The 25,058-nt window shown below is 46.4% G+C and overlaps 1 protein-coding gene and 1 long non-coding RNA gene across 2 annotated transcripts; one reads left to right on the forward strand and one right to left on the reverse strand.

The window, feature by feature from the left end:
• Positions 1-2,447: 2,447 nt before the first annotated feature.
• LOC100773031 (cytochrome P450 4F5-like) lies at positions 2,448-15,549 on the reverse strand. The gene is made up of 12 exons (XM_027419520.2): positions 15,336-15,549; positions 12,937-13,081; positions 11,225-11,278; positions 11,007-11,134; positions 9,513-9,634; positions 8,007-8,277; positions 7,126-7,192; positions 6,741-6,870; positions 3,359-3,492; positions 3,202-3,266; positions 2,973-3,055; positions 2,448-2,616 (listed from the first exon to the last, which is right to left on the reverse strand). The coding sequence occupies exons 1-12, from the start codon at positions 15,531-15,533 to the stop codon at positions 2,448-2,450; spliced, it is 1,566 nt and encodes a 521-aa protein (XP_027275321.1). The 5' UTR covers positions 15,534-15,549.
• On the forward strand, positions 15,183-20,344 carry LOC113836178. Its single transcript, XR_003486157.2, has 2 exons — positions 15,183-15,555; positions 18,435-20,344. It is a non-coding gene; the product is annotated as an uncharacterized LOC113836178 (long non-coding RNA).
• Positions 20,345-25,058: the final 4,714 nt, after the last annotated feature.

Below are 25,058 nucleotides of genomic sequence, written 5' to 3' on the forward strand. Positions count from 1 at the left end.
ACCCTCCATGCTTCCAGTCAAAACACACACACACACACACACACACACACACACACACACGCGCGCACACGCACACGCACACGCACACGCACACATGCATGTATATATGTATGTGTATGTCTCCCAGACCCATAAGTGCACTCTCTTGGCCTTCATCCAGGACAGGTTGGGGTCCCTCGCTGTTCCAATAAAGTGGTCTCAGCCTGTTGACACCAAATCTGGCTGTTTCTCTGCCTCATTTTCTTTTACATGTATAGTCACAGGTGCTCTGCTGAAACTTCATCGGGTGCAGCAAGGTTTTAGGGCAAGAGCGGGGCAGTGACCTAATGGTCACCGTCCATGCAGATTCCATTCCCTCAAATCTGCATATATGAGCCCCACTTATTCTTATGGCTTCCCAGGACCCTCAGCCAACACTGCCCAGAATGCACAGACTCGGGCTGTCAGCAGCTGCCCAGAGGCGCTTCGGCACCGAGAGAGGGTGCAGGCCCTGCTGCACCCATGCCAGGTTGCAAGCACCATTTCCAGCCTCCGGCTGTTCCGGTGCCCGCCCGCAGTACCTGTAGTCAGCGAAGGACTGCTCTGGATGGACTTCCAAAGAACACACACTTGCCTAGTGTCCAGGGAAAGAAAGAAATAGAACTGGTAGCGGCAAATTCCCTCCCCTGGGGAGCAAACTCCTCGTTGGGCAGTCCATGCATTCAAATAAAACTGTGATAGGCCAGAGAATCTCAGGCCCACCTCCTGGAGCCCAAGAGACAGGAGAAGCAACTTTTGCTAGACAGAGTATAAAAATCAAGTCACAGACTCTAGGCCTCTTCAGATCCCAAGATCCTGCTGTCATCCATGCCTGAGCCCCATGGTGGGCTGGTGCTGGGTGCTGAAGAAAGCTCAAGGGTGTGAAGGCAATTGTAGACTTCGGGGTTGGGTGGAAAACTCTTTCATAACTATAACCAGAGGCTGTATCTGCCTTTCTGCTCTGTGGCTGTTGTGGTCTCCCTCAAAGACCAAGTCCCTTCCAGGAAGAGCACAGGGCTAGCTAGGCATCTTAGTGGTTAAAACCTTTGATGAGCATATTGGAAGGCCTGGGCCCAGCCCTCGACCCCACCACACCTGCATTCAAAACAAGACAAGGGTAAAACTAAAAACAAAATAAACAAATACTTGTTTTTAATTACGTTCAGTGTGCAGGGCAGAGGGGGGTGTGGGTATGATCATGTGAGCACAGTGCCCCCAGAGGCTATTGGATGGAACCGTGTCTGTCTTCCATGCTGTTATACAAAATGGTGCTCTTGGTTGTAGTGAAACCAAAAGTTAGGGTTACGATGAATGTTAAGATGTTGGTTGAGGAGCTGGGAAGACAGCTGAGTGACTAAGAGCACATAAAAAGCTAAGCAACACACACACACACACACACACACACACACACACACACACACACACCTAGAATCCCAGCTCTGTGGGGAGTGGACACAAGAGGATTGCTGGGGCTCAATGATTTCTAACTTAGCCAAGAAGATGGGAGTCCAAGGTTCAGAGAGATTCTGCCCCAAAGGACTCAGCAGAGAGTGATAAAGAAGGACACAAGACATCCTCTTCTGGCCTCTGTTCACACTGGTACATTCTTCAATACACATGACTGTACATATACTCACAAACATACAAGCAATCTATCTAAATGGGTAACTAGACAAGGAAGAACAACAACAAAAACAGGAACAAGGTGGCCACCAGCTGGCCCCCACCTTTAACCCAGAACTCAGGAGGCAGAGGAGAGGGTCTCTTTGAGTTCAAGGCCAGCATGGTCTACATAGAAACTCCAGGATAACCAGGACTACATGGATACAGTTTCTCCCTCCTTGTATGTGTGTGTGTTATATATATATATATATATATATATATATATATATATATATAGAGAGAGAGAGAGAGAGAGAGAGAGAGAGAGAGAGAGTTTTATATGTTTGGTTCCTAAATTTTTTTTTAGCTATGTGTAGAAAGTAGGTGATGGCTTCATTTTCAGAGTCTCCAGCTTCTGCCTCCTGAGTGCTGGTGTTGCAGGTTTGATGCTAACAGATATGATAGGAAGGAATGTCTGGGAAGGGATCCAGAAAGGGAGACCAAGAGGAGGAGGGTAGGAGACAAATAGAGGTGAATGTAATCAAATACATTATAAACACGTACGGAATTGTCAGAGAGTAAACACAAATTATTTTTAATAAAATCCCATGCTTGAGCTCGAGAAGAACTCTCATTAGCCCAGAAGACCAATGGCGAACAAAAGCAGAGGGGGTCTGGATCAACCCAGCCTCTCCCCAACACACCAGCAGGATCTCTGTTTTCCTGTAGCCCCACCGCTACAGGAAAACTCGGTGAGACTCTGTTTATTTCAGGGATCCGAATAGGGAGGTGAATGGGTGGGTGAGGAGGTCCTAGACTAGCAGGGGTCACTGCGAGCTCAGCGGCTCCATCCGCAGCCACAGCCCGCCCTCGGCTCGCAGGATCAGCTCAGGCTGCCTGCGCGGCTCCTTGTCGGGCAGGACGCGGAAACGCAGCAGGGTCAGCGCCAGCGCCACCTTCATCTCGTTCACGGCGAAAGTCTGTCCTATGCAGTTCCTACCGGGGAGCAGTGTGGGGACTCTTGACTGTGCCGGGACCCAGACAGTAGTCCTCGGACATAGTCTGACCGGGTCCCCGGCGCGCCTGGTCAGCATGAAGGACAGGAAGGATGGTGACACGCCTGGGACACCGATTGTGCATCCGCATCCCAGGAGCCAGGCTCAGCTTCAGCGGCCAATTCAGGCCAGGGAGGGGCTCTGAGCACGAAGCGGCCAACCCCAAGCTCTAGTGAGCTTTGGCATACCCTGTGCAGAGGACGGGAAGGAGACCCAGATCCCGGCGATCCCAGTCCCTCCGCCTTCCCCACAGTCATGACCAGATTCCACCCCTCACCCCAAGACTTGTCGCCTCACCTGGGCCCGGCAGAAAAGGGAATAAAAGACAGAGGTGATCTCTTCTGAGGGTTTTCTGGGTCAAAGCGGAAGGGGTCATAGATCTGTGTGCCAAACAAGACTAAGCTGATGGGCTGTGTCTCTCCAGCTCAGAAAAGACAGAAGTGGAGACAGGAGGATGACAGCCTCTGGGTTCCAGGTAGGACTGCACCCCTTTCCCAAGTCCTAGAGACGAAGGGAGGAGCCTCACCTCAGGGTCTGGCCAGACTGAAGGGTTATGATGCACTCCGAAAATGCTGATGACACACGCGCTCCCTTTTATAGAAACAGACAGTCAGTACCAGGTCTGTGCTACTTCTGAGAACCATCATCCTACCCAGGGGCCTCCTCCCAGCTTGTGTGGGCACCTTTGGGGATGATTCGACCATCAGGCAACACAATGTCCTGGATGCAGCCCCGGACCAGGTCTGTAACCGGAGGGTGCAGCCGCAGACTCTCCTTGATGCACATGGTGAGGAAGGGCAGCTGGGCCAGGTCGTCCCTGAGGAACACGCCACACGATTGATTATCCAGGAGTGAAAACAGAGCCCCACTCAGCCTCACTACCTCCACCTTCTTCAAACCTTTCAACAATTGCACTCCAGGTGAATCAAAGATGTTTGCTTGTTATTTTGATTGTTAAAGTCTCAAGCAATGGCGAATGGCATTGAACTCCTGATCCTCCTGCCTCTACCTTTCAAATCTGAGATTACAGAGATCAGCTACCAAGGATGGCTCTAGATTGAAGATTAGGCCTTAAAAATGAAAATCACAAAAATACCAGAAAACAAACTTGACCTGCTACTAGAAATGTGTATAGTGAAACACATCCCTCCAAAGATATCCTTAAATACTTCAATACATTCAAAATGAAAAAGCTCTAAAAATTGTACTCAATGACTGGGTGAGGTGGCCTCAGAAAGTGGAGGCAGGAGGATCAGGAGTTAAAGGCCAGCCTAGGCTACAGGAAATGTTCATTTAAAAAATATATTATGAAATAACAAAAGCATAAATAAATATTCCTGGGCTGCTGAGACAGCTCAGATGGTAAAGACACCCACAGCCAAGCATGGTTGCATAAGGTCAATCCCAGGACTCGTATGGTGGGAAAAGAGAACTGACTGTAGCCTAGCTATCTGCCACATGTTTGTGCAGACACACACACTTGAGAGCACACACATGCAATGCACACCACAAATAAATAAACATAATTTAAATTTTAAAAGAAAAAATATCTGTAAGGTGCTATGTGGTAGTATGAATGAGAATGGCCCCTACAGGCTCATACATACATTTCTTTTCTTAGTCCCCAGTTGGTGAACTGTTTGAGAAGGATTAGGATGTGTGGCCTTGTTGGAGGAGGTGTGTCATTGAGAGTGGGCTCTGAGGTTTCAAGAGCCCATGTTAATCCCAGTCTCTGTCTCTCTCTCTCTCTCTCTCTCTCTCTCTCTCTCTCTCTCTCTCTCTCTCTCTCTCCCTCCCTCTCTCTACTCAGTAAGCTCTCAGCTACTTCTCCAGCACCATACCCATCTGCCCGCCCGCCAACATGCTCCCACAGTAATGATAATAGACTCACACCCTCTGAAGCTTTAAGCAAGCCCAACTAAATGCTTTCTTCTATATGTTGTCTCAGTCATTGTGTCTCTTCACAGCTACAGAACCCTGAGACGTGTTGTAAGATGCCTTGAATACACAGATGCACTCCATATTCAAGGCTAGAGTGATCTATTACTATGAATGTGTCAAGTTTTCTAAAGAATCAACATTTTCAATATCATCCAATCAAATTCTTGCCAGAGTTGTTTTCTTTTTAGAATTTATTTGTTGATATTTTCATAAAAGTTTATTTTGATCATGTTCACCCTCTGCTACCCTCTTTTGTCCTCTTCCCCTTCTTGATAAACACCTCCCTACTTTGATATTTTTTCCTTTCTTTCTTTCTTTCTTTCTTTCTTTCTTTCTTTCTTTCTTTCTTGTAAGAATGAGATGATTCTTCTTTTCCATCACTGGGCACCTCAGAACTTGCACACTAGGCGAGTATACACAACTGAACTGCGTCCCCACATGAAAATCTTATCCTAATTGGAAGAGTAAAGTTTACAAAGATAAGTCGATCTAAAAATAAAAGACAGAGCCAGAGGAAGGTGGATTTCTGAATTGGAGGTCACCCTGATCTAAATAATAAGTTGCAGGACAGCTAGGGCTATAGAGTGTTACTCTGTCTACAAAAATTTTCTTCTAAAAAAGAATTCCACCTACCATTTACTAAAACCTATGACAAAACCATAGTAGTAAAATGAGAATAAGTTTTAAAACTATGTTACTGCACAACAAGAACATGAGAAGAGAATGTGGAACCCAGAGTGAGGTGGGCACATGGATACCTGAAAATGCCGTGTCTGCTGAAAACAGTACACACATTGCTGGGATGTGGAGAGATAGATTAGAGGAACAGATTTTTTAAAAAATAGAAATAATCAAACAAAAAGTGCTACATTAGCCAGGTGTGGAATTGTAGCTCTGAGGAGGTGGGAGCTGGAGGGTCAGAATAGTCAAGGACAGCTTCAGCCACAAAGCAGGTTGGAAGCCACCAAGACCTTCGTGAGAAGCTGTCTCAAAACAGGAAATAAAAATGCTTGTCTCCTCCAAATATAGGGCATTTTCTCTCCCTACATCTAAAACACTAAACTTTTAAAATCATTAGCGAATCAGTCACTTCAAAGATTTGTCACTTCTTTGTGGTATTTTCAAAATCCTTTCTTCAGGTTATTTTGAGCCGTGCAACACATTCCTTTCAACCTGTAACACTGGTGTGCCCAGTACAGAAAAGAAATGCAACTCTACCAACTTACCAAGTCTCCATTAGCCCAACCTCTTCCCGACAGGCACAGGGGAAGCAATATCTTTATGACCTAGCAGTAAGGATGTTTAAACGTCTAAGAGAAGAAAATGTTAGAACAAATAAAGAAGAAATAAATATAGGGAGAAAATCATTTCTGTATATTAAGAGACTATGGACCAAATTAGAATTCAGATGAGAGATCCAGTGATATCTACAATTACTGATTTATATATACACACATATATGCACACACACACACACACACACACACACGTAATTGCTGCAAATGACATGTGACCCAAAGGATATATTCTAGGGTTTCAATAGGGTCAAATACAAGATGTCTAAGAGAGAGAGATGCCATAAAAGTTATTTTCACAAAATATCCTTCAGATTTTCTTGTTTATTATTCAGCCTGGCTTGGATGTCAGAGATGATGAGGGATACATTTAAACTCATGATCCTCATGTGTTTGCCTCCTGAGTACAAGTCCAAGTGTAGATGATATATTCCCAATATGTGCTGTTTTCTCAACATAATTTAGCACTGTTATTGTTAAAATGGTTAATAGAAGATAATATAAAAAACATTAAATACCTCAAAAAAAAAAAAGTCGAACAGAGGAAAGAGGTGGGAGGGGAAAGGGGCAAACAAGGTCATAGAGAAGATGCTAGAGATGGGGATGAGAATCAAGGAAAACAAATTAGGTTTGAAATGCCATAATGAACCTTAACACACTGTATGCAAACTAATTAATGAATAAATTAGATGGAGAGGTGTCCAATATAGGCATGTAATCCCTGAATGCAAAGGCATTAAGTTACTAACTTCTAGGCCACCCTGTAGCACCCAGCATGGCAACTCACAGCTGTAATAACAGCAACAGAGACCACAGGATCTTTGCTCACCATTCAATCTCCTGAGGCTCTCGGTCCCTCAGCAGCTCCTGCACCTCCTGCCGGCAGCGCTCCTGGTATTCTGGGTGCTTCGCCAGGTTGTACAGTGTCCAGGAGAGCCCACTGGCTGTGGTGTCATGGCCTGAGAGGCAGACAGGCAAACCTAGATCTCTGGGCACCTCAGCACCACAGGGTGAGCAATGCTCATGTATTAAAGCTCCCAGGAGGATAGGAGGGGATGGATGAGTAAAATAGATAACAGATGAAAGGAGCTAGGAGAGCTGTATCTAGGCTTGATGCAGATTCTCAGGAAACCAAGGGTATAGTTGAGTCTCCTGCATGAGGCCCTTGGATTGACTGATCACTGCCTCCTCTGTGGTTGTATGGGGATCCTCACCTCCAAACATGAAGGTGTCAGCCTCTGCCCGGATGTCCTCATCTGACAGCTCCTTTCCATGTTCATCCTAAAGACAAAACAAGACCCTCAACACTGGCCATGTCTGAGGGCTGCTGAGCCTGATCTGACACAGCTCTGACAGCCATTGTAGTCACAGGACTGTCACAGGACCCTGCCATGTCTCCCCAGAGCCTGCCCAACACTTTTCTCCTTGTTTTCCTGTTGTGGAATATCATTTTAAGATGTGTTATACTTGCTTATACTGTGGAATACTTGTTTAATGATGTAAAGATGTGCCACATTCTTTTATGTTGCATTTGTTTAACTCTGTGAAGCTGTGTTACTTTGACAGCCTAAAACACCCAATTGCTCTAATAAAGAACTGGATGGCCAATAGCTAGGCAGGAGAGGGACAGGTGAGGATACCAGGCAGAAAGAATAAATAGAAGGAGGACAACAGGAGCCAGCCACCCAGCTACAGCAAGCTACAGAGTAAGAAGTAAAGAAAGGTGTACAGAAATAGAGAAAGCTAAAAGCCCAGAGGCAAGAGGTAGACAGGATAATTTAAGAAAAGCTGGCTAGAAATAAACCAAGCTAAGGCTGGGCATATATAAGTAATAATAAGACTCTGTGTGATTTATTTAGGAGCTAGGTGGAGGGCCCCCCAAAGAGAGAAAGAGCCAAAGAATAAAAAAGTTTAAAAAAGTTTCCTGCTGTTGTTTTCTCCTTTAACATAGTGTTCAACAGAAGCATTTCTGTTGACCTTTGTAACTTGTCCTTTGTTTTACAAGTACCATTGAAGGCTCTTCTGTATCCTTTTGATCAAATGCAACATTTTCTAACAATGAACATTCATGCTCCTGTAGCCCACATAAGCCCACCTTGGCTAACAGGAGCACATCGATGAAGTCCAAGGTCTTAGACTTAGCCTTGGACTTCAGGAACTCATCAACACTTTGGCTAGAGAGGATGTGGCGTCTCTCCCTGATGACAGCATCTGTGAAGTCATGCACCAGGTCACAGGCCTTGTGGAAGCGCCTCCCATCAGCAGTGAGGTAGTACAGGAAGTCCACATACAGGAAGACCTGCTGGTACTTTTTTGCTACCAGGGCACTGAGCTCCAAGATGGCAGCAATGTATTCACTGGGAGACCTGCAGGAGAGGAAGCAACTTAGCACACACAAAACCCCAAAGAAGCTCCAGCCAGAGTCTCAAGATCAGGATCCATCCTGAAAAGGGCATCCACAAAGCACAATTTCTATGTCCTGCTCCCCACAAGTAGCTTCTGACCCAGGAATCCCGGGCATCATTTCCTCCCCTCATTCACTCAGCATCCACTCCTGCTCTTCTCCGGTGGTTTCTTGTGACTCTGCCAGGCTCACACTCTCCTCTCCCAGTTCCTTATATCTCTATTGAAGCTCCTCTATTGATTAGATTGCCCAAGATCACTGTGCCTAGACCACCCCACTCCACCTCTGCACAGACACCTTCTCTTATGACCCTGGAAACACAGGATGGAGCGCACACCCTTCTGGCTAGACAACAGCTTTAAGATCTGGCCACTATCTGTAAATGGTGACTTCTGGATGTGATTCCAGCACCAGGAAGTGGCTGCAGGAGGATCAGAGTTCAAGGCCAATCTAATCTACATAGGGAGTTCAGGCCAGACTAAATACAGACTGGGATGAGCTGAAGAAAGCAAAAGGTAAAGGAAGGAAGGATAGGCAAAGGAGAAAGGAAAGGGGGAGGAGAAGGGGGAGGAGGCTAGGAATGGAAAGGTGTGTGCAGTTTAGAACTATCCGTGATGGCTACCTTGGTAAAACATGTAAGATTGAGTGGCATCTTCAAGATTAGTCAAAATACACATCTGCATGTGTGAGGGTGTTTCTAGAGAGGAAGTGGAAACCTGCTCTCAGTGTGGACAGCCTCAAACCACTGTTTGAGAATGGAAGAAGGAGGAAACCTGCTGGAACAGGCATGTGCTCTTTGTACTTCTCAGCCATCGTGAGGGCTGGGGGGGAGGGTCCGCTGCTTTGCTCCCTCATTCCCCACCATGATGGACTGAAACCATTGGACAAAACATGTCTTTCCTTCTTATGTATTTTGCTTAGACTTCTTCTCACAAAAACAAATCAAGCACATCCTCCAACCTCGTCTCCGAGGTCCCCCTCCATTGCCTGTTTCATGTGCCACTCGGTCTTTCCTTTACCCAAATTATTGAAAGTCTGGAAGGACCACTCACACTCTCTCTCCCTCCTCTGTCCTTCATAGGCAGTTCTCACCCACCTCCTTCATGGAGTCCCCTCTGCTTCCTCTTGCCAGTCCCTCCTCCCCAACCTTCTCTCTTGATCCATGGCTCAGGTTTCTGGCCCAGGAGAGGGACTCACTCCTGACAGTTGCTGTCCAATCCAAAGAGGCATTTCTGCAGACTGTCCAGGGTCATGAGGCTGATGTTCTCAAACATTTCCAGACAGGCGTTGCCTTCCGAGGCCAGGCGCTTCCACTTAGCCTTTAGAGAAGGGGACAAGCACGGGGCTAAGCCTTGGCTCCTTGAACCCAAGCCAAAACATCACAATAGACCTCTCTGCTAGGACCAGCCTCATGGTCTTCTGCCTCAAATTCTACCTGACCTCACAGAAGTCAGACTTGGATGGGAACAGAAGGTAGGACTGTAGGAAATGAAGATGCAAGGTTAGAAGTCAAGAGCTTTCAGTTAACTCCTCCACCTTCCGAATGTCCTTGGTCAGGCTACTGCCCTCTCCAATTATTCATACTCAAGCCTTTGACTTGGACTTGTTTGTTGCCCCATAAGCCATATCTCAATGTCTGCTCCACCGCTCACGCTCTCTTATAGCTGGTTAACTTGGGTGCTCTCCCTGACCTCCATGACCCTCAGATTCACCATCCATAATGTAACTGGCATGGTCACCTCTACCTCAGGGCAGTGCAGAAATTACAACAGTTAACTTAGATCACAGAACTGGTATACAGTAGATGTTATACTGTATATGTGTTAGTAGTAATCACCGTCATTAGCACAGGGGTAAGTGACTATAGAAATGGCTCTAAGTGTTCATAATTCCTCTATCATCACCCTTTGCAATGAAATCTGAAGAGTAGTTCCATCAGGAGGTGGGACCCATCTCCCCAGGTCTTCAATCTGAACGGAATGAGGAACTTGTTCTTGCCTCAAGAGAATTCTGAGTAAGACTATGCTGCTGGTGACAAAATATAGCTTGGAAAGCCACTATTCATTCTTCCTTCCCTGCCTTGGAACAAGTATCTCCATTCTAGCAAAGCAAGGGTTCCCTAAAAATGATGAGGGGAGGAGGGAAGGCCTGGCTGCCCTACCAAGACCAGTTAAACTATTTTTTTTCTCAATACTGCTGACAGAAACCAGGGCCTCACACATGCTAGGCTAGCTAGCTGGAAATGAACTATACTCAAGACTTGGCTGACTTTGAACTCACAATTCTTCTACCTCAGTCTTTCCAATGCTGGGAATACAACCACACCATGCCCAGCTTAAGGCCAGTGAACCAAGATTGATATACTAAGTGTAAAATAAACAAACAAAAAAACCTACTATGTGATACTCAACATTAACATATTGGCTTTCCAGAACTTCTGTAAAAGAAAATAGATACTGGTCTTCCATGAACCCTGTCTACATGTTAGGAGTATGACTTCACCATGTTACTCTGGTCAACATTTATGCGCAGATTATTATTCTCATTTTAAAGATGGGGAAACTGAGGCTTGGAGAGGAAAACTGATGTCTCCAAGACATGCAGCAGAAAAGCACGCTCAGACTACATCTGTCTGAAATCACTCGCTTTTCTGCAGTGTTCTACTTGGGAGCCTGAATTTGAGGAACTCACATGCATGATGTTCACACTCTTGTTAAAAATCTTCACATAGGGCTTCAGGATGTCAAAGTGGAAGGCTGGTGTCAGCAGACGACGACGTTGGCTCCACTTGTCACCTGAACTCAGGAAGAGCCCATCCCCTGGGAGGGCAACCATGGCAGTGGGCAAAGGTGGAACCTTCCTCTGACCCACACCAAGGTGTCCCCTGACCCTCGCCTTGAGGTACTCACCCAGCCAGGGCTTCAGGAAACCATAGAAAGTCATGTCCTTGGGGGCCACCAAAGCTGCCATGAAGAAGGACAATTGGACCATGAAGAGGGTGAAAGGTGGACTAGGAGGCGGGGTGGGGACTGCCGAGGTTGCCCACTTCCCCTCCAAACACAGGAAGGCAGGAAGGGAACAGGGACAAAGAAAGCAGGGAAGGGAAAGGAGGTGAGACAAGACCCGATCAGACTGTAGCAGCAGAGAGAGCAAAGGTCAGCCTGACAGGGAACAACCCACGCCCAGCATGGGCTGCTACATGGTCCACTATGTCTTCCACATCTGAGCACAACCAGCACTCTGCAGGCTTTGCAGAGACCTAGGACACACTGTCAACTGCAGCTCTCTGACATGGCCTGACACATCCTGGTATATATGACAGGGGCTCATGCTATCATGACCTGATATAAACTCAACACACATGGTATCCCCTGACATGTCACAACATGGGTGTGTAACAGTCTGGCATGACTTAATTGTGCCCTTCAGATAATCCCAGATTGGCATTTAAATATGGCCCTTTTTGAGTTCCAAAAGTGACCTAGATATGTCCCAGACCCCTCTACTTCTCTCCTCTATGCCACACTAAGTATGAAGTGTTCAGAATTAAGGGTGCCTCTATTCTCAGAGCCACGGTCCCACTGGAAAGAGTTGCTTCTGCCGTCTCCAACCATCAGGCAGGCCCTGGAGCCAACCAGACCCAGCTGTCCCATCTGGACACCAGTGGATCTTTCCCTGCAGTGCTCTGCATACCATCTCTCTCCAAACCATCTCCATCTTTGAGTTTCATTTAGGGTGGCTGGGGCAGTCAAGACTCATTGATTGAAGCAGAGGGAACAGGGCGGGTTATCTATAACTTTATCCAGAATCACAGAATTTTCCTGGTGGTTAAATGACTAGAAGTCATCGTTCTCAGCAAGAATATAAGGTCCTCAAAGAGGAAAATAGAACTGGAAGATGAAGATTCCTGATTGCACTGTAAGGTAGCTGGACTCAACTGTAACTAAAGATCCCTCTGGTGGACATAACTCTTGTGGATGAGGAGATAGCTCAGTCAGTAAAGTACTTGTTTTGCAAGCATTAAGAACCCAAGTCTCATCCCAAGAACCCATATAAACATGCCAGCAGGGTGGCACCACTGCTGGGAAGGAACAAACAAGGAGGATCCCCGGGGGCTTACTGGTGAGTTCAAGCCAGTGAGGGACAAGGTTGACAGTGGCTCTAGAAATGACAAGAAAGGTTGTCCTCTGTCCTCTGCATACATGTACACATGCATACACACATATATGCATATGGATGTGTATCCACACACACGTATGTACACATATAAACATTCATAAAGGAGAGTCTTCTTTCTAATTCTAGGAGTGGAACCTAAGGCTTTATTCTTGGTAGACGAGTGTTTTACCACTGAGCTATGTCCCCAGGAGCTCAGATGAGGATTCTCTTTCTTGGCTTAAACCACACTAGGTTGAGCATCCATCCCTCCACAACTCAAATAGACCTCAGCAGCAAGGGAGATTCAGGACCTTATCCAAAGTCACTCAGCAGGTTAGCTGCAGAGGCAGGGCCGCTGTTGGATATGGCCCCATCTGCTGTTCAGCCTGGTCAATCCAGAGATAGGAAGGACTTGGATAAGAAACAGAGAAGAGGCCAAGGTTTGGGATCCAAGGAGAGCTACCTGGAGCCTGGAGCAGCGGGGCAATGAATGCAGGGTCAACGAGCTTTAGAACAGGGATGACAGGACCCAGCCAACAGAGTTGGACATCTCGGAAGGTCTTGCCCATTTCAGTCACCATCCTCATGCCTTCCTCATTGTTCTGGATCTGAGGATGAAGAAAATTGAGGCTAGTCCTGGCAGGCATATGGATGCAGATGTGCTGTAAGATTATATAAATCCTCCCCCACCCCATGTTGCTTTTGGTCATGGTCTTTTATCACAGCAATAGAGAAACAAATCAGAACATGACCCCTTCCTTCCTCTTTCTTTCTCTCTGTCTCTGCTCTTTCTGTATCCCTGTCTGTCTGTCTGTCTGTCTGTCTGTCTGTCTCTCTCTCTCTCTCTCTCTCTCTCTCTCTCTCTCTCTCTCTCTGTGTGTGTGTGTGTATGTGTGTGTGTGTGTGTGTGTGTGTCCATGTCCGTGTCCAGGTAACTCCCTTTGTCTCTACCGGATTCTTCCCATCTCCAACTTCCGATTCATCTTTATTTTTACTTCCTCCCCCTCCCCCCTGCCTCCATCCTTCCCATTAGGAGTGAACTTACAGCTAATTTCATTCCACCCAACTCTCTCTCTCTCACACACTTTTCCCTGGACCACAGCCCAGTACACTAACACCAACTCTGGGCAGGCATCTCCCCAGTTCCACAGCAAAGAATCGGGGAGGTTTCCAAATCTTGGTTCCCTGCCCAGGGGAGATGTGAACTTGAAAGTCATCTAAGGAGGGAAGTGATGGGCAGCTCAGGAGCTGGACCCTGGGTTACAAAGACAGTTTATGGGGAGGGTGCAGACAGAAAAGAGAGGAGGATGGCGGGAACTGTGTGATATCCGGAGAAGACGGAGCCAGCAGTAGATGCAAAAAGATGACAGAGAGCTGGGGGATACAAGTAAGGATGCCATCCTGAAGCCTGTGACAATCTCCCTGAATAGAAGGGGACATCACGGATGAGGTGGGGTGCGGATTCAGTGGCCTGGCAATCACAGGTTGATGGGACAAGGAGCAGGCAGGGGAAAGCAGGAAGAGAATGGAAATAAGTCATGGGATTGCAGAGCAAGCAGTCGGGAGGTTTCATACGGAAGAAATCATATTGGAGGCAAATGGATAGAAGTGAATATGTCACTTGTGAAAAACACATCAGAAAACACGGATGGGTGACTTCATCAAACGTGAAGATTTCCCAAATGTCTATGAAAGGAAACCTGATGGGGGAGTGTCCTTCTGTATATGTGTTTCTCTTTTTGGTTGATGAATAAAACACCTTTTGGCCAATAGAGGCAGGAAGATAGGCAGAACTAGGAGACACAGAGAATTCTGGGAAAGGTAGGCAGAGAGGCTCCACCAGGAGCTGCCATGGAGGAACTGGGAGGATAGGACGTGCCAGGAGTTCTCTGGTAAGATAAAACCATGTAAAAATGCATACAGTAGTAGTTATGGATTGACAGTTAAGAAAGAGCTATCCAATAAGAAGCCCTAGCCATAGACAAGCAATTTAATAATTAATATAGCATCTGTGTGCATATTTGGGGCAAGGCAACTGAGGAACCTGGTGGGAAAGTAACTCCAGCAACAAAAACTTAATTGGCAAGAACTTCAGCCCTTAAGTGCTTAGGCCTGGGTGAGAGGCCAGAGTGCCTCTCCCCCCCCCCCCAAAAAAAGGAAAGAAACCTGTCCTTCTATGCTGTGACTCTGTGGTAGAGCTCATCCCTAGAACACACAAAATGCAGGGTGTTACATTCTGGCACTACAAATTCTAAAAGCTCTTCAACTTTGTCACAACATGGACATTAAAGCCAGCTGATAAACCTTGAGAGCAGAGGACAAAATAAGAAAGGACAAGGTCCAAGCAGTTGGAGGAGTGGGACTGCCCACATCGCTCTCCTGCCCCTGTAGGTGGAGGTAGGGAAACCAGCTCCTTTCAATAGGGCAAGGAGCAGCCCAGAAAGGGACAGACACTGGCCTGAGATCAACAGAGATGTGTGAAGGAGGGGCCAGACTTTGGACATGCTACAGTGAGACCTCAAATCCAACAGCAGAAACTGATCCGATCAGGGATAGCCCCGCTCTGTGCCGTCCACTCTGGGACCAGGACAGACATGCACAAATGAGGACAAGAGACCTCAGACCATGAGTCCCAGTGGGAATGTGATGCTAGGCAGGCTTGGAGCAGGGCGTGGTGGGGGATAGGGGGTGGGGAGGCTTCAGAGCATAGGGGTGTGAGGCGCCAGATGTGCTGGGACAGTGATGAGAGAAGGACTCTCCCTCACTTCTCTGCTGTCCTACGCCCCAGACTTCTCCTGTCCTCTAATTCTTCATGTCTGTTCATTATCAGATATCCACCCAACCCGACCCTGCCATTCCCACCGTGCCCAGGTGACCCAAAAACCAGTTCCGCTTAGGGGCCTGAGGGAAGCATCTAAGGCGAGCGCATTTCTCATAGAAGGAGTAAGTCCAGGCCAGAATTCTCGCCACGAGCCAAGAAGCCCCGAAGAGCAGCAGAAGATGCCATGAGGAGGCCAGCACTGGACCCATGCCCAGCCAGGACAGGCTCAGGGACTGCATCCTGTAGGGCAGACAAACACGGGTGAGATTCTCAGGCCCAGGAGAGAACCAGATCTCTACACAATCACTCCAGAACCCTGAGCTGTGGCTCTGCAGATTAGGAGCATGGTGGGGATGGGGGAGGTTGGGGCCTTGCTGGGAGAGCAGCAAGAGGAGGCAGAACAAGAAGGGGAGGGACTAATGGAGAGGCAACTGTTTAGCATCTGGAATGGACCAGCGGGAAGCTCAGGCTCAGTTGCCCAGAAACCACTGGTCTGCTGGCCCAGCTAGCTCCATGGACCCACCCAAGTTCTGACAGAGTCGGTTTTGTCCCGAACCAGGCTCCTCCCTGCCAGCCCCCAGCCTGGTACCGTCTCTTAGAAGCAACTTGTGCTGGAGGTCCTCTTCTGTCCTCTGGAACTTATTTATGCGCTTCTGACCCACAGTAGCTGTGTGGATGGCTGGACCAAATGAATCAACCCCTCCCAGGGTCAGCTGCTTCTTTCTTGGGTACACACACACACACACACACACACACACACAAGTCTGGGCTCAGCTCAGGCTGGACTCTGCCCTAGTAAATACTCAGCATTCCTCAGAAGCCTTGAAGAGTGGGCTTCTGTTTGCCAGGAAAAGCCATTACAGTCTCATCACTCCTACAGCTCCCAACCTCGGGAGAGGGCATCTAGTTCTTTATTTACTCAAGCAAACCTCCAACAGATAGCAGCCCCACGCTAGTTCTCAGGCTGTTGCGGCTAACATGCCCTCCATCTGCCTCAAATTAACACCTTATGACTAGCAGGACCCTCTCACCAGTTTTGCTGTCTTCTCTGGCCTAACTGAGAAAAAACACCTAAGGAGTCAGAGCTCAAAACAGAAACATGGAGGGGAGGGGGTCAAACTAAAAAAGGCCAGAAGCAGACAGTGTGCAGGAAGGAAGACAGCCCAGAGTCTTCCCAGCATGGAAGTTTAGAGTTATCATTAAAGGATACACACTTTTTTCCAGATACTCTCCTGGGTTTGCTGTATGTTGGACTTATCAGCCACTGAAATCTCTTTCTTTCTTTCTTTCTTTCTTTCTTTCTTTCTTTCTTTCTTTCTTTTTTTTTTTTAGTTCAAATTAGGAACAAGCTTGCTTCACATGTCAATCCCTCCTCCCTCTCCCTCCCCTCCCCCCAACCCCTCCCAACCTTCCACCTGCTCCCCACCCCATCCACCCTCCACTCCCCAGGCAGGGTGGGGCCCTCGATGGGGGCTCCCTAAAGTCCACCACATCATCCTGAGCCGGTTCTCCGTCCTCCCCCATGTGTCCAGGCCGAGAGTGCATCCCTTCACGTGGGATGGGCTCTCAAAGTCCCTTCTTACACCAGGGAAAAATACTAATCCACTACCAGGGGCCCCCTAGAGTTTGGAGGCCTCCTAATTGACATCCATGTTCAAGGGTCTGGATCAGCCCTGTGCTGGCCTCCCAGACAGCAGTCTGGGGTCGATGTGCTCCCCCTTGTTCAGGCCAGCTGTTTCTGTGGGTTTCACCAGCCTGGTACCGACCCCTTTGATCTTCATTCTTCCCTCTCTGCAACTAGGTTCCAGAGTTCAGTTCAGTGTATATCTGTGGGTATCTGCCTCTGCTTCCATCAGCCCGTGGATGAGGGTTCTTGGTAGGGGTCAGGCCAGCTGAAATCTATTTCTTAGATGGGAAACTAGGTTCTTGAGGAACTCCAGCAGATCCCCCAAAATAGGGTATAAAGAACAATGGAGTAGGCAAGCTCAAGGTCCCGAAACAGGGTATAAAGAGAATGATGACAGTCAATATACAGAAAGGGAAGTGGTCAGTGGTCAACTCCTGATGGGAATCTCAGAGTCCAAAAACCAGACTGAAGGACAAGAGACTCCAGTGGTCCAGGATGAAGAAGTCAGATTAAAGCGACTTCATTACTTCCTTTCCCTGGGAGCTTTCCCCCTTTCTACTAGTAAACTCTCAACCTCAGGATTCCTTACACCTATATGTGTGATCTAGCATTTTACACAACTGTTTCTGTAAGAAATGGTATCCGCTCAGGACCGCAAGACCAAGTTCTCAGCACAAGGGAATAAAAGACAAAGACGGGAGACAGGATGAGGAAGAAAGGAAAGGAAACAAAGGAGGTGGGGCAGGGATGTTTGTCCCAGAGAGCATAGGACTGCCTCTGGATAGAGAGGAGACACACATGGCCCATAGGAAAACCATTGTTTATAAAGGTAAAGGGGGAAACCCTGTGTTAGGGTGAGGTGTTTAATTTTAACTGGGCATGTTAATTAGGTGAACCAAAGGGGGGTTTTAATTGTTGGACTTCAATACTTTGATAGCTGGAACTTGGTAGTGTTAATCCCAATGATGAGAATAAGACCACTATGTGAAGTCAAATCTCAAGCAAATGTTAATTAAATACTGGCCAGGTGGATGGGCTCTGGCCAGGTCCATAGCCAGGTTCCTGGGAAACGACCCAGAATCAAGAATGGCAAGGGCTTAAGAAGGAAAAAACCATAATTCATTGTGTTTCCCATCAGGTCCAATCAGGGGCAAGAATAAATCCTGGTGTATTTCCTGCCTGTGAACCTCCTGCCCATATGTGATCAAGCACATCTGGTGAAGATGGGTCAAACAAACTTGTTTAGGGGAGTGAACACATGTGGCTTGTTGTCTCCCATAAACAATAGCCTCCAGCATTTCAGGAACCATCTGTACTTGGGCAAGGGGCTTGCAGATAGATCAGAGGCATTTTTGTTTCATGGATCTCTATGGCATAGTAATTAAAACTTAAAATGTAACTTTGACTCTCATGTCTGCTCATTTTCTCAGAGTATATTCTTGCTTTCTTCCTTGCTCTGATTAAAATCCTGAGTGTTTTCTATGATACTGACTCAGCCAAATTCTCTTTGCAGCACATGGTGACAGATTCTGCTGCTGGGGTCAAGACCAGAAGAAACCAATGACCTCCTCAGGACATTGTTTACTACTTAGAAGGACCTGAGAGCAAATACCAACTTTCACAGACAGGAGGAAGTCTGCTCTGAAACACATCTTTCTGAAGCCCTACTCAGGCTGCTGATGCCATACAGACTTTGGTCTTGCCAACCCCATAATCACAGGTGCCAGTTTCTAAAATTAACTTATCAAGCTATAAATAAGCAAGGATTACAACTATAATCAGGCCATTTGGGGGGTTAATACAAGGGGAAAATGAACCAAGGCCAACCTGAGCTACATATGATAAGATAAATGCATGGCATATAGCATAACTTAACCTTCAGATAAATTACATAGACATAAATTACCAAGGCCAACCTGAGCTACATATGATAAGATAAATGCATGGCATATAGCATAACTTAACCTTCAGATAAATTACATAGACACTGATTACATAGAAATTAATCAACACTGTCATCTTGACTGGATCTTGAATCACCATGGAAGCAGACTTCTGGGGGTACAAGAGTCTTTCATAAAGGTTGAACTGTGAACAAAGACACCCCTGAATGTGGTCAACTTCATTGCCGGGACTCTGTTTCCCAGCTAAATAAAAATAAGAAAGTGAACTGAATACCACAGGTAATCTCTTGGCTTCCTGATTTAAGATATCACGTGACTAGCTGCCCCATGCTCTTGCCACTATGACTTTCCCACCATGATGGACTGGACCCTTCAACTGTGAGCCAAAGGAATCCCTTCCTTCCTTAACTTACTTTTCCAGGTATTTTATCAATGAGAAGAGAAAAGTTAACTAGTACATGAAATTTGTATGAGGAATGAGGTCATTGGTGTGATAACTTGACCATGTTAGGAGGAATTTGGGGCTGATTTGCTGAAGGAACATGGAAGAGTTTGGAATTCTGTGTTATAAAATCTCTAGATGACTGTTATGCCCAGATCTTGGGACCCCAAAAAGACTGCCACCAAGGAGACGACTCACCAAATGCAAGTACAAAGGTTTCTTTATTGTATCGAGTGCAGCATGGGCACCAGTGGTTCGGGAATGACTGCCACTTTTTGGCTGAGGGATTTTTAAAGGGGAAAGTTCAAAAGACTGGATGCCCTCAGATTACAGAGTTTTATAGTTACATAGGATGAAACAATAACTATGTTCAGGCAGGATACAAGTAAGCAGGAAGCTGTAGAGGAAATAAGTTTGTTAATTATCTCCTGGGCAGGGACTTTTACAACTATGAATTGACAACTATCTATCTGATCTTCTTTAAGACAGAGAAATGTTGACACAGCTGGGGTGTGGTATCTGTTCCCAGGCCTCTGTACCCAGTTCTTTGTTTAGCCTTATCTGTTGGGCTGCCTTTTGGGGAACTCAGAGAGGCTTAAGAGTTTTTCTTTTTCTATTTGGGCTTATGGAGTCTAAGTTATTAGACTTTTATTAATTTTTCCATTTCGATTACTATAAGCAAAGCTGAATGAGACAGTTTGATTGTGGTGGCTAACATCATAAGTTTAAATTGCTTAAGAGATCTATAAAAAAAAAAAAAAAAAAAAAAAAACCAACAACCACCACCTCTAACCTTCCTGGAATCCTGGGGGCTGTTGTTCATGTAAGATAACAAACCACGTGTTTTCACTTCTGTAAATGGGATTGGTTGCTCCAGTTGCACAGGATGTGTGCTGGATCACATGTAGACAGAAGTATGTCAGGACATGTGCTTGCCTCTGATTGCTTGGAGACAGGAAATGCATAGCCTTGTAAGTTTACATTTTTAAGTCCCTGACTAATGCCTTTGGTGCTGTACTCTTGAGCATGAATCTCGGGAGTGGACCAATGTTTAATAAAGTCTCTTGTTTAAAATTTGTTTATGGTCAGACTGGTGAATCTCTGAGTGACCCATACCCATAACACTGATTGGTGTTCAGAGCATCACAATGGTGACTAACCACAGGAAGGTGCGATTAGTAAAATCCCTGAGGGGAGCAGGACTCCCTTGAGAACTGGGCCACAGGATGTGCATTGGCTTCATTCTGTTCATGTTCTGAGAGCTTGCGTGAGGCTGGATTCTAACGTCATGGACTGATTTGGTTGGCAAAGGAAACCTGAAGATAGGTACACGCGGGCTGTGCCATGGTTACTGCTCACTGCTCTTATCCAGGTCTCCTGCGAGAAAGAGCACGGTGAGCAGAACAGAAAGACACAAAAACATGAAGTTTGCACAGAAAGGAGTGTGGGAGAGTTTGAAGTGGCAGCCAAGGAAGATAAGTAGGAAACAGCTGTAATGCTCAGGAGATTGACCCATTAAAGAGAAACCACTTATCCTAACTGTGACAGTAGGGTAGGTGCCCTAAAGGCAAGACCCCACCCAGCCCCCTGCTTTAGCAGCCATGACAGGCTGCAGAAAAGACCCAGCAAGACAAAGGCCCCTAACTCAGCAACATGTGCTGAGCTCCCAACCTTGCCCCTCGCTAGGGAGCCAGATACCCTCCATGTGGCAAGGAACCAATCAAAAGTTAGCTGAAGGGCTCTGGATGTGCTTTGTGGTAACTGTGGAGTGCAGAGCATAGCAACCGCCTGTTGCAGCTGGCCAATCAACACAGCACAGGTTGGCCAAGTCTGGACATGCACCAATCCTGAAAGTGCTTCCCCCTCCTCCCATCCTTCTTACCCCACCCGCTGTGTCGGATGGACAGAGGAACAGAGTTAAACAATAAAAGACTCTTAGCTTTTGCATTGGAAAGGTTCTCTTGGTGATTTTGGGGTTCAGAATTTGGGCACAACAATGGCTCCACTTGAAACAAAAGAAATATATTTGAAAGGAGGCAGTTTGGACTAAGAATGCTGATGGCAGGGTTCCCTGCTGCAAAGTGGTCGCCTAGGGAACTGTTTTCCCGGGATACAGAGGCCATTAGAGCAGCAGAACTTATCAACAGCATCACATCATATTGTACTGGTTTTCTGAGCATGAAATATATGAGATTGATGGGGGACCTGGAGGCTTGTACCAGGCTGCCAGGAAGCCACTGAAGCCTGGCAATGTCTTTCAGGAAGGCCTTGACAGGCCAGTGTTGAGCATTTCAATGCTTAGTTGATATGGAGACCCCAGTATATTGGGAGACGCCAGGAAAATGAGATGTCTCCTATGGAATGCTTCAGGCACAAAGTGGAACTGACTCAAAAACGCTACTTTCTGCAAGAGGCTGCTGAAGGAACAAGCCTGCTGAAGGGACAAGGCTGCCAATTAGACATAGATTAGTAGGTGGGTTTTTTTTGTTTGTTGTGGGTTTTTTGTTGTTTTTGGTTTTTTTTGTTTGTTTGTTTGTTTGTTTGTTTGTTTGTGAGACGGGCTTCTCTGTGTAGCTTTGTAGACCAGGCTGGCCTCGAACTCACAGAGATCACAGCCTGCTCTGCCTCCTGAATGCTGGGATCAAAGGCATGTGCCACCACCGTCTGGCTGTTGTGTGTTTCTTATAGGACATCACAATTAAGGGCTCCCCTCATATCTTGTAAGAAACTGTGGAGCTAAGACTTTTGAATAAGTGTTGAAATTGTTTCAAATGATGGCAGGTTTAGAAACTGAGTAAATGCATTTTGCATTGAGATCAAAATTACAGTTTGTAGGACAATGTTTGTAAGCCCCATTGTGCCCCCGGAGGTAGGTAGGAGCTGTAGACAAGGCAGTGCTTCTCAAACTCTCAACCTCTCAACCTTCCTAATGCTGGGACCCTTTAATACAGTTCCTCATGATGTGGTGACCACCAAACATAAAATTATTTTCATTGCTACTTCATAACTATAATTATGCTACTGTTATGAATCATAATGTAAATATCTGTGTTTTCTGATAGTACTAGGCAACCCCCAAAAAGGTTGTTTGATTCCCCCAAAGGGCTTGAGACCCCACAGGTTTAGAACCACCGCTCTGGATGCTCAAGAGCCAGCAAAAACCAAGAGAACCTGTCTCAAACCTGTGGAAAAGTGGTGACCAATCCAAATTGTTCTCTGGCCACCACACACTCACATTCATATCTGCATACACAAACAAACATACTCAGACATATACAAAAGTTATTAATAAGTTAAATACTTAAAATCACATCAGGTCTCTTAGAAATAGATAGCCATATTAGAAGATTTTATATGGAAGAAAACAACAAAAAATGGGGCAGGAGCATTGACTCAGTAGTTAAAAGACATGTTCTACTTTTGCATAGGATTTTGTTTTCCAACAGGCACAACAGGAAGCTCACCACCTCTGGGGTATCCAATGCTTCTGGCCTCCTTGGGTACATACACTCACAGAGGGTTGGGGCAGAGAGAGATTGATTTTCTGTTTTATGAAGAACCCTGATTGATTCAAGGATGAAGCCAAAGTCCTCTCTCCTTAAGTCTATGCATGACTTCTTGGACTGCAGAGCTCATGTCATAAAGTGTGCAATTTCATTTACATCCCCTTGGAATACATACTCTTGGCCAGAGCATACATAATAAAGGGATGCCTAAGCAGCCCTGTGGAGAATCACACCATCTGGAAGGACATGAGACCCTCAGCCACTTGTCTATCAGCAGAGTCTGCCTTCTTGAAAAATGGCTCCTCCCCCCTAACCCTAACCCTAACCTTAGATAATGTTCAAAAAAGTGCAGAAAGCCAGTCCTGCTGAGACCTGACCAAAGTGTACATTCCAACAATTATAAGCAAGTTCCTACACTTAACAGAGATAAGGGAAGCTCACAACATTCCTTAACACATAGGCAGCAAAGCACACACATTTGACACCCATTTCATGACAGAATGATGACATAGGCACCAGGTATGATGCTTGGGTCCTTTGGCATATAGTCAAGGAACTCACTGCTGTAAAAACCCCTCATGAATTCTCTGGCCCTTAGCAGGCTGTTAGGAAAGCAATGAGCACCTGGCTTGCGATCAGACAGACCAAGTGCAAGGCTGGGTTCTGCCACTCACCAACTGTGTGTGGTTTGGCCCTGATACCAGGATTCCAGGTCAAAGACTTTACCTGGCAGCAATCCTAAGACACGGTTTCAACTGCCAGGCATCTCTTCGGGAGGAGATCCCAGGGAACAGCAGAAACACATTATGGGAAGTGGGATGGGAAAGGAAGACAGGAGTTAAAGGCAGCTTGAAGGAAGTTTGCACTGTGGACAACCAGGGCTCAGTTCTGAACAGAGAGCAAGGAACACCAACCTCAGAGACATCCCTGCCAGAGTGAAACCTGGGGATGCTTCCCAGGATAGTGTCACTCTGGAGTGTGGAGCCTGTAATACGGAGGTCAGGCGTGTTGACGAGGTCAGACACCTTCGACACTGACCATGAGCACAGCTGGTGTGAACAATTTCACTCACACATATGCATGTGCTCAGACACCAGTACAATGTATAAACACATGTAGTTCGTAATAAAGCACAAATGTATGTTCTCACACATACATTTACACGCAAATTTACCCACAGTCTCTCAGGTATACGGACACTGAACCAAAGACCACCAGACCCCCAAACACTAGAACCTCTTGTCCTCATACTCTCCAGTAGAAGGAGCCTCCTCCCTGCTCAGGAGACCAACATGTCCCTGGTAGCCAAAGACAGAATGTGGCTGAACTTTTCACAGCTAAACAAGCAGTTGTAGCAGAGCCTCAAGGACCCACAGACCCGCCCTCCCCCACTCTCCACTCATTCACTGTCATGATCCCAGTCAGTATCTCAAAGCCTGTTCAGGGCAGGAAATGAGAGACTGAACACCCCAGGTACAGATCGTTCTATAGAGATGTTTGTTTCATTTTGGAAAAAAAAAAAAAAAGCTGGTCAGCTGGTAAGAAAACAAGGCCTGGGCTGGAGAGATGGTTCAACAGTTAAGAGCACTGGATGCTCTTCCAGAGGACCTAGGTTCAATTCCCAGTACCCACATTACATTGTAGACAGCTGTGGTGATATTTTGTTAATGATCTAACAAATAAAGATTACATGAAGATCAGAGTACAATGCTGGCTGCACTAGTTTGTCATAGAGGCCAGGCAGTGGTGGCACACACCTTTAATACCAGAACTCGGGAGACAGAGGCAGACAAATCTGTTAGTTCAAGGCCACCCAGGCTACATGAAATTGATTCAGTCTAAAAGAGAAACAGAGCACACACAAAGGTGACCCCAACACTTGGAGTGACATGTCATTAATCCTGGCACTAAGGAGGTAGAGACAGAAGTAATATGAGAGGACTATAAGGTGGGAGGAGACAAGAGAGGCTGCAGTCTGAGGAGCAGTAGAGTCTGAGGAGCAGTCAGTCTGAATATGCAATCTGAGGATAAAGTCTGAGGAGCAGTGCAGTCTGAGGACAGGAAGGTCCCTCTGGTCTGAGCATTGGTAGAGATAAGAGCTCTCTAGTGGCTTTGCTTCTCTGATCTTCAGCATTAATGCCAATATCTGGCTCTGAGCTTTTATTATTAAAAACAATTAGAATTTGTGCTACAGACAGTTGGCCATAACTATATGGGATCCAATTCCCTCTTCTGGTGTGTTGACATATATGCAAACAGAATACCCATGTACATAGAATAAATAA

This window comes from Cricetulus griseus, chromosome 5 (genome assembly GCF_003668045.3).
Source record: "Cricetulus griseus strain 17A/GY chromosome 5, alternate assembly CriGri-PICRH-1.0, whole genome shotgun sequence".
Lineage (NCBI taxonomy): Eukaryota > Metazoa > Chordata > Mammalia > Rodentia > Cricetidae > Cricetulus > Cricetulus griseus.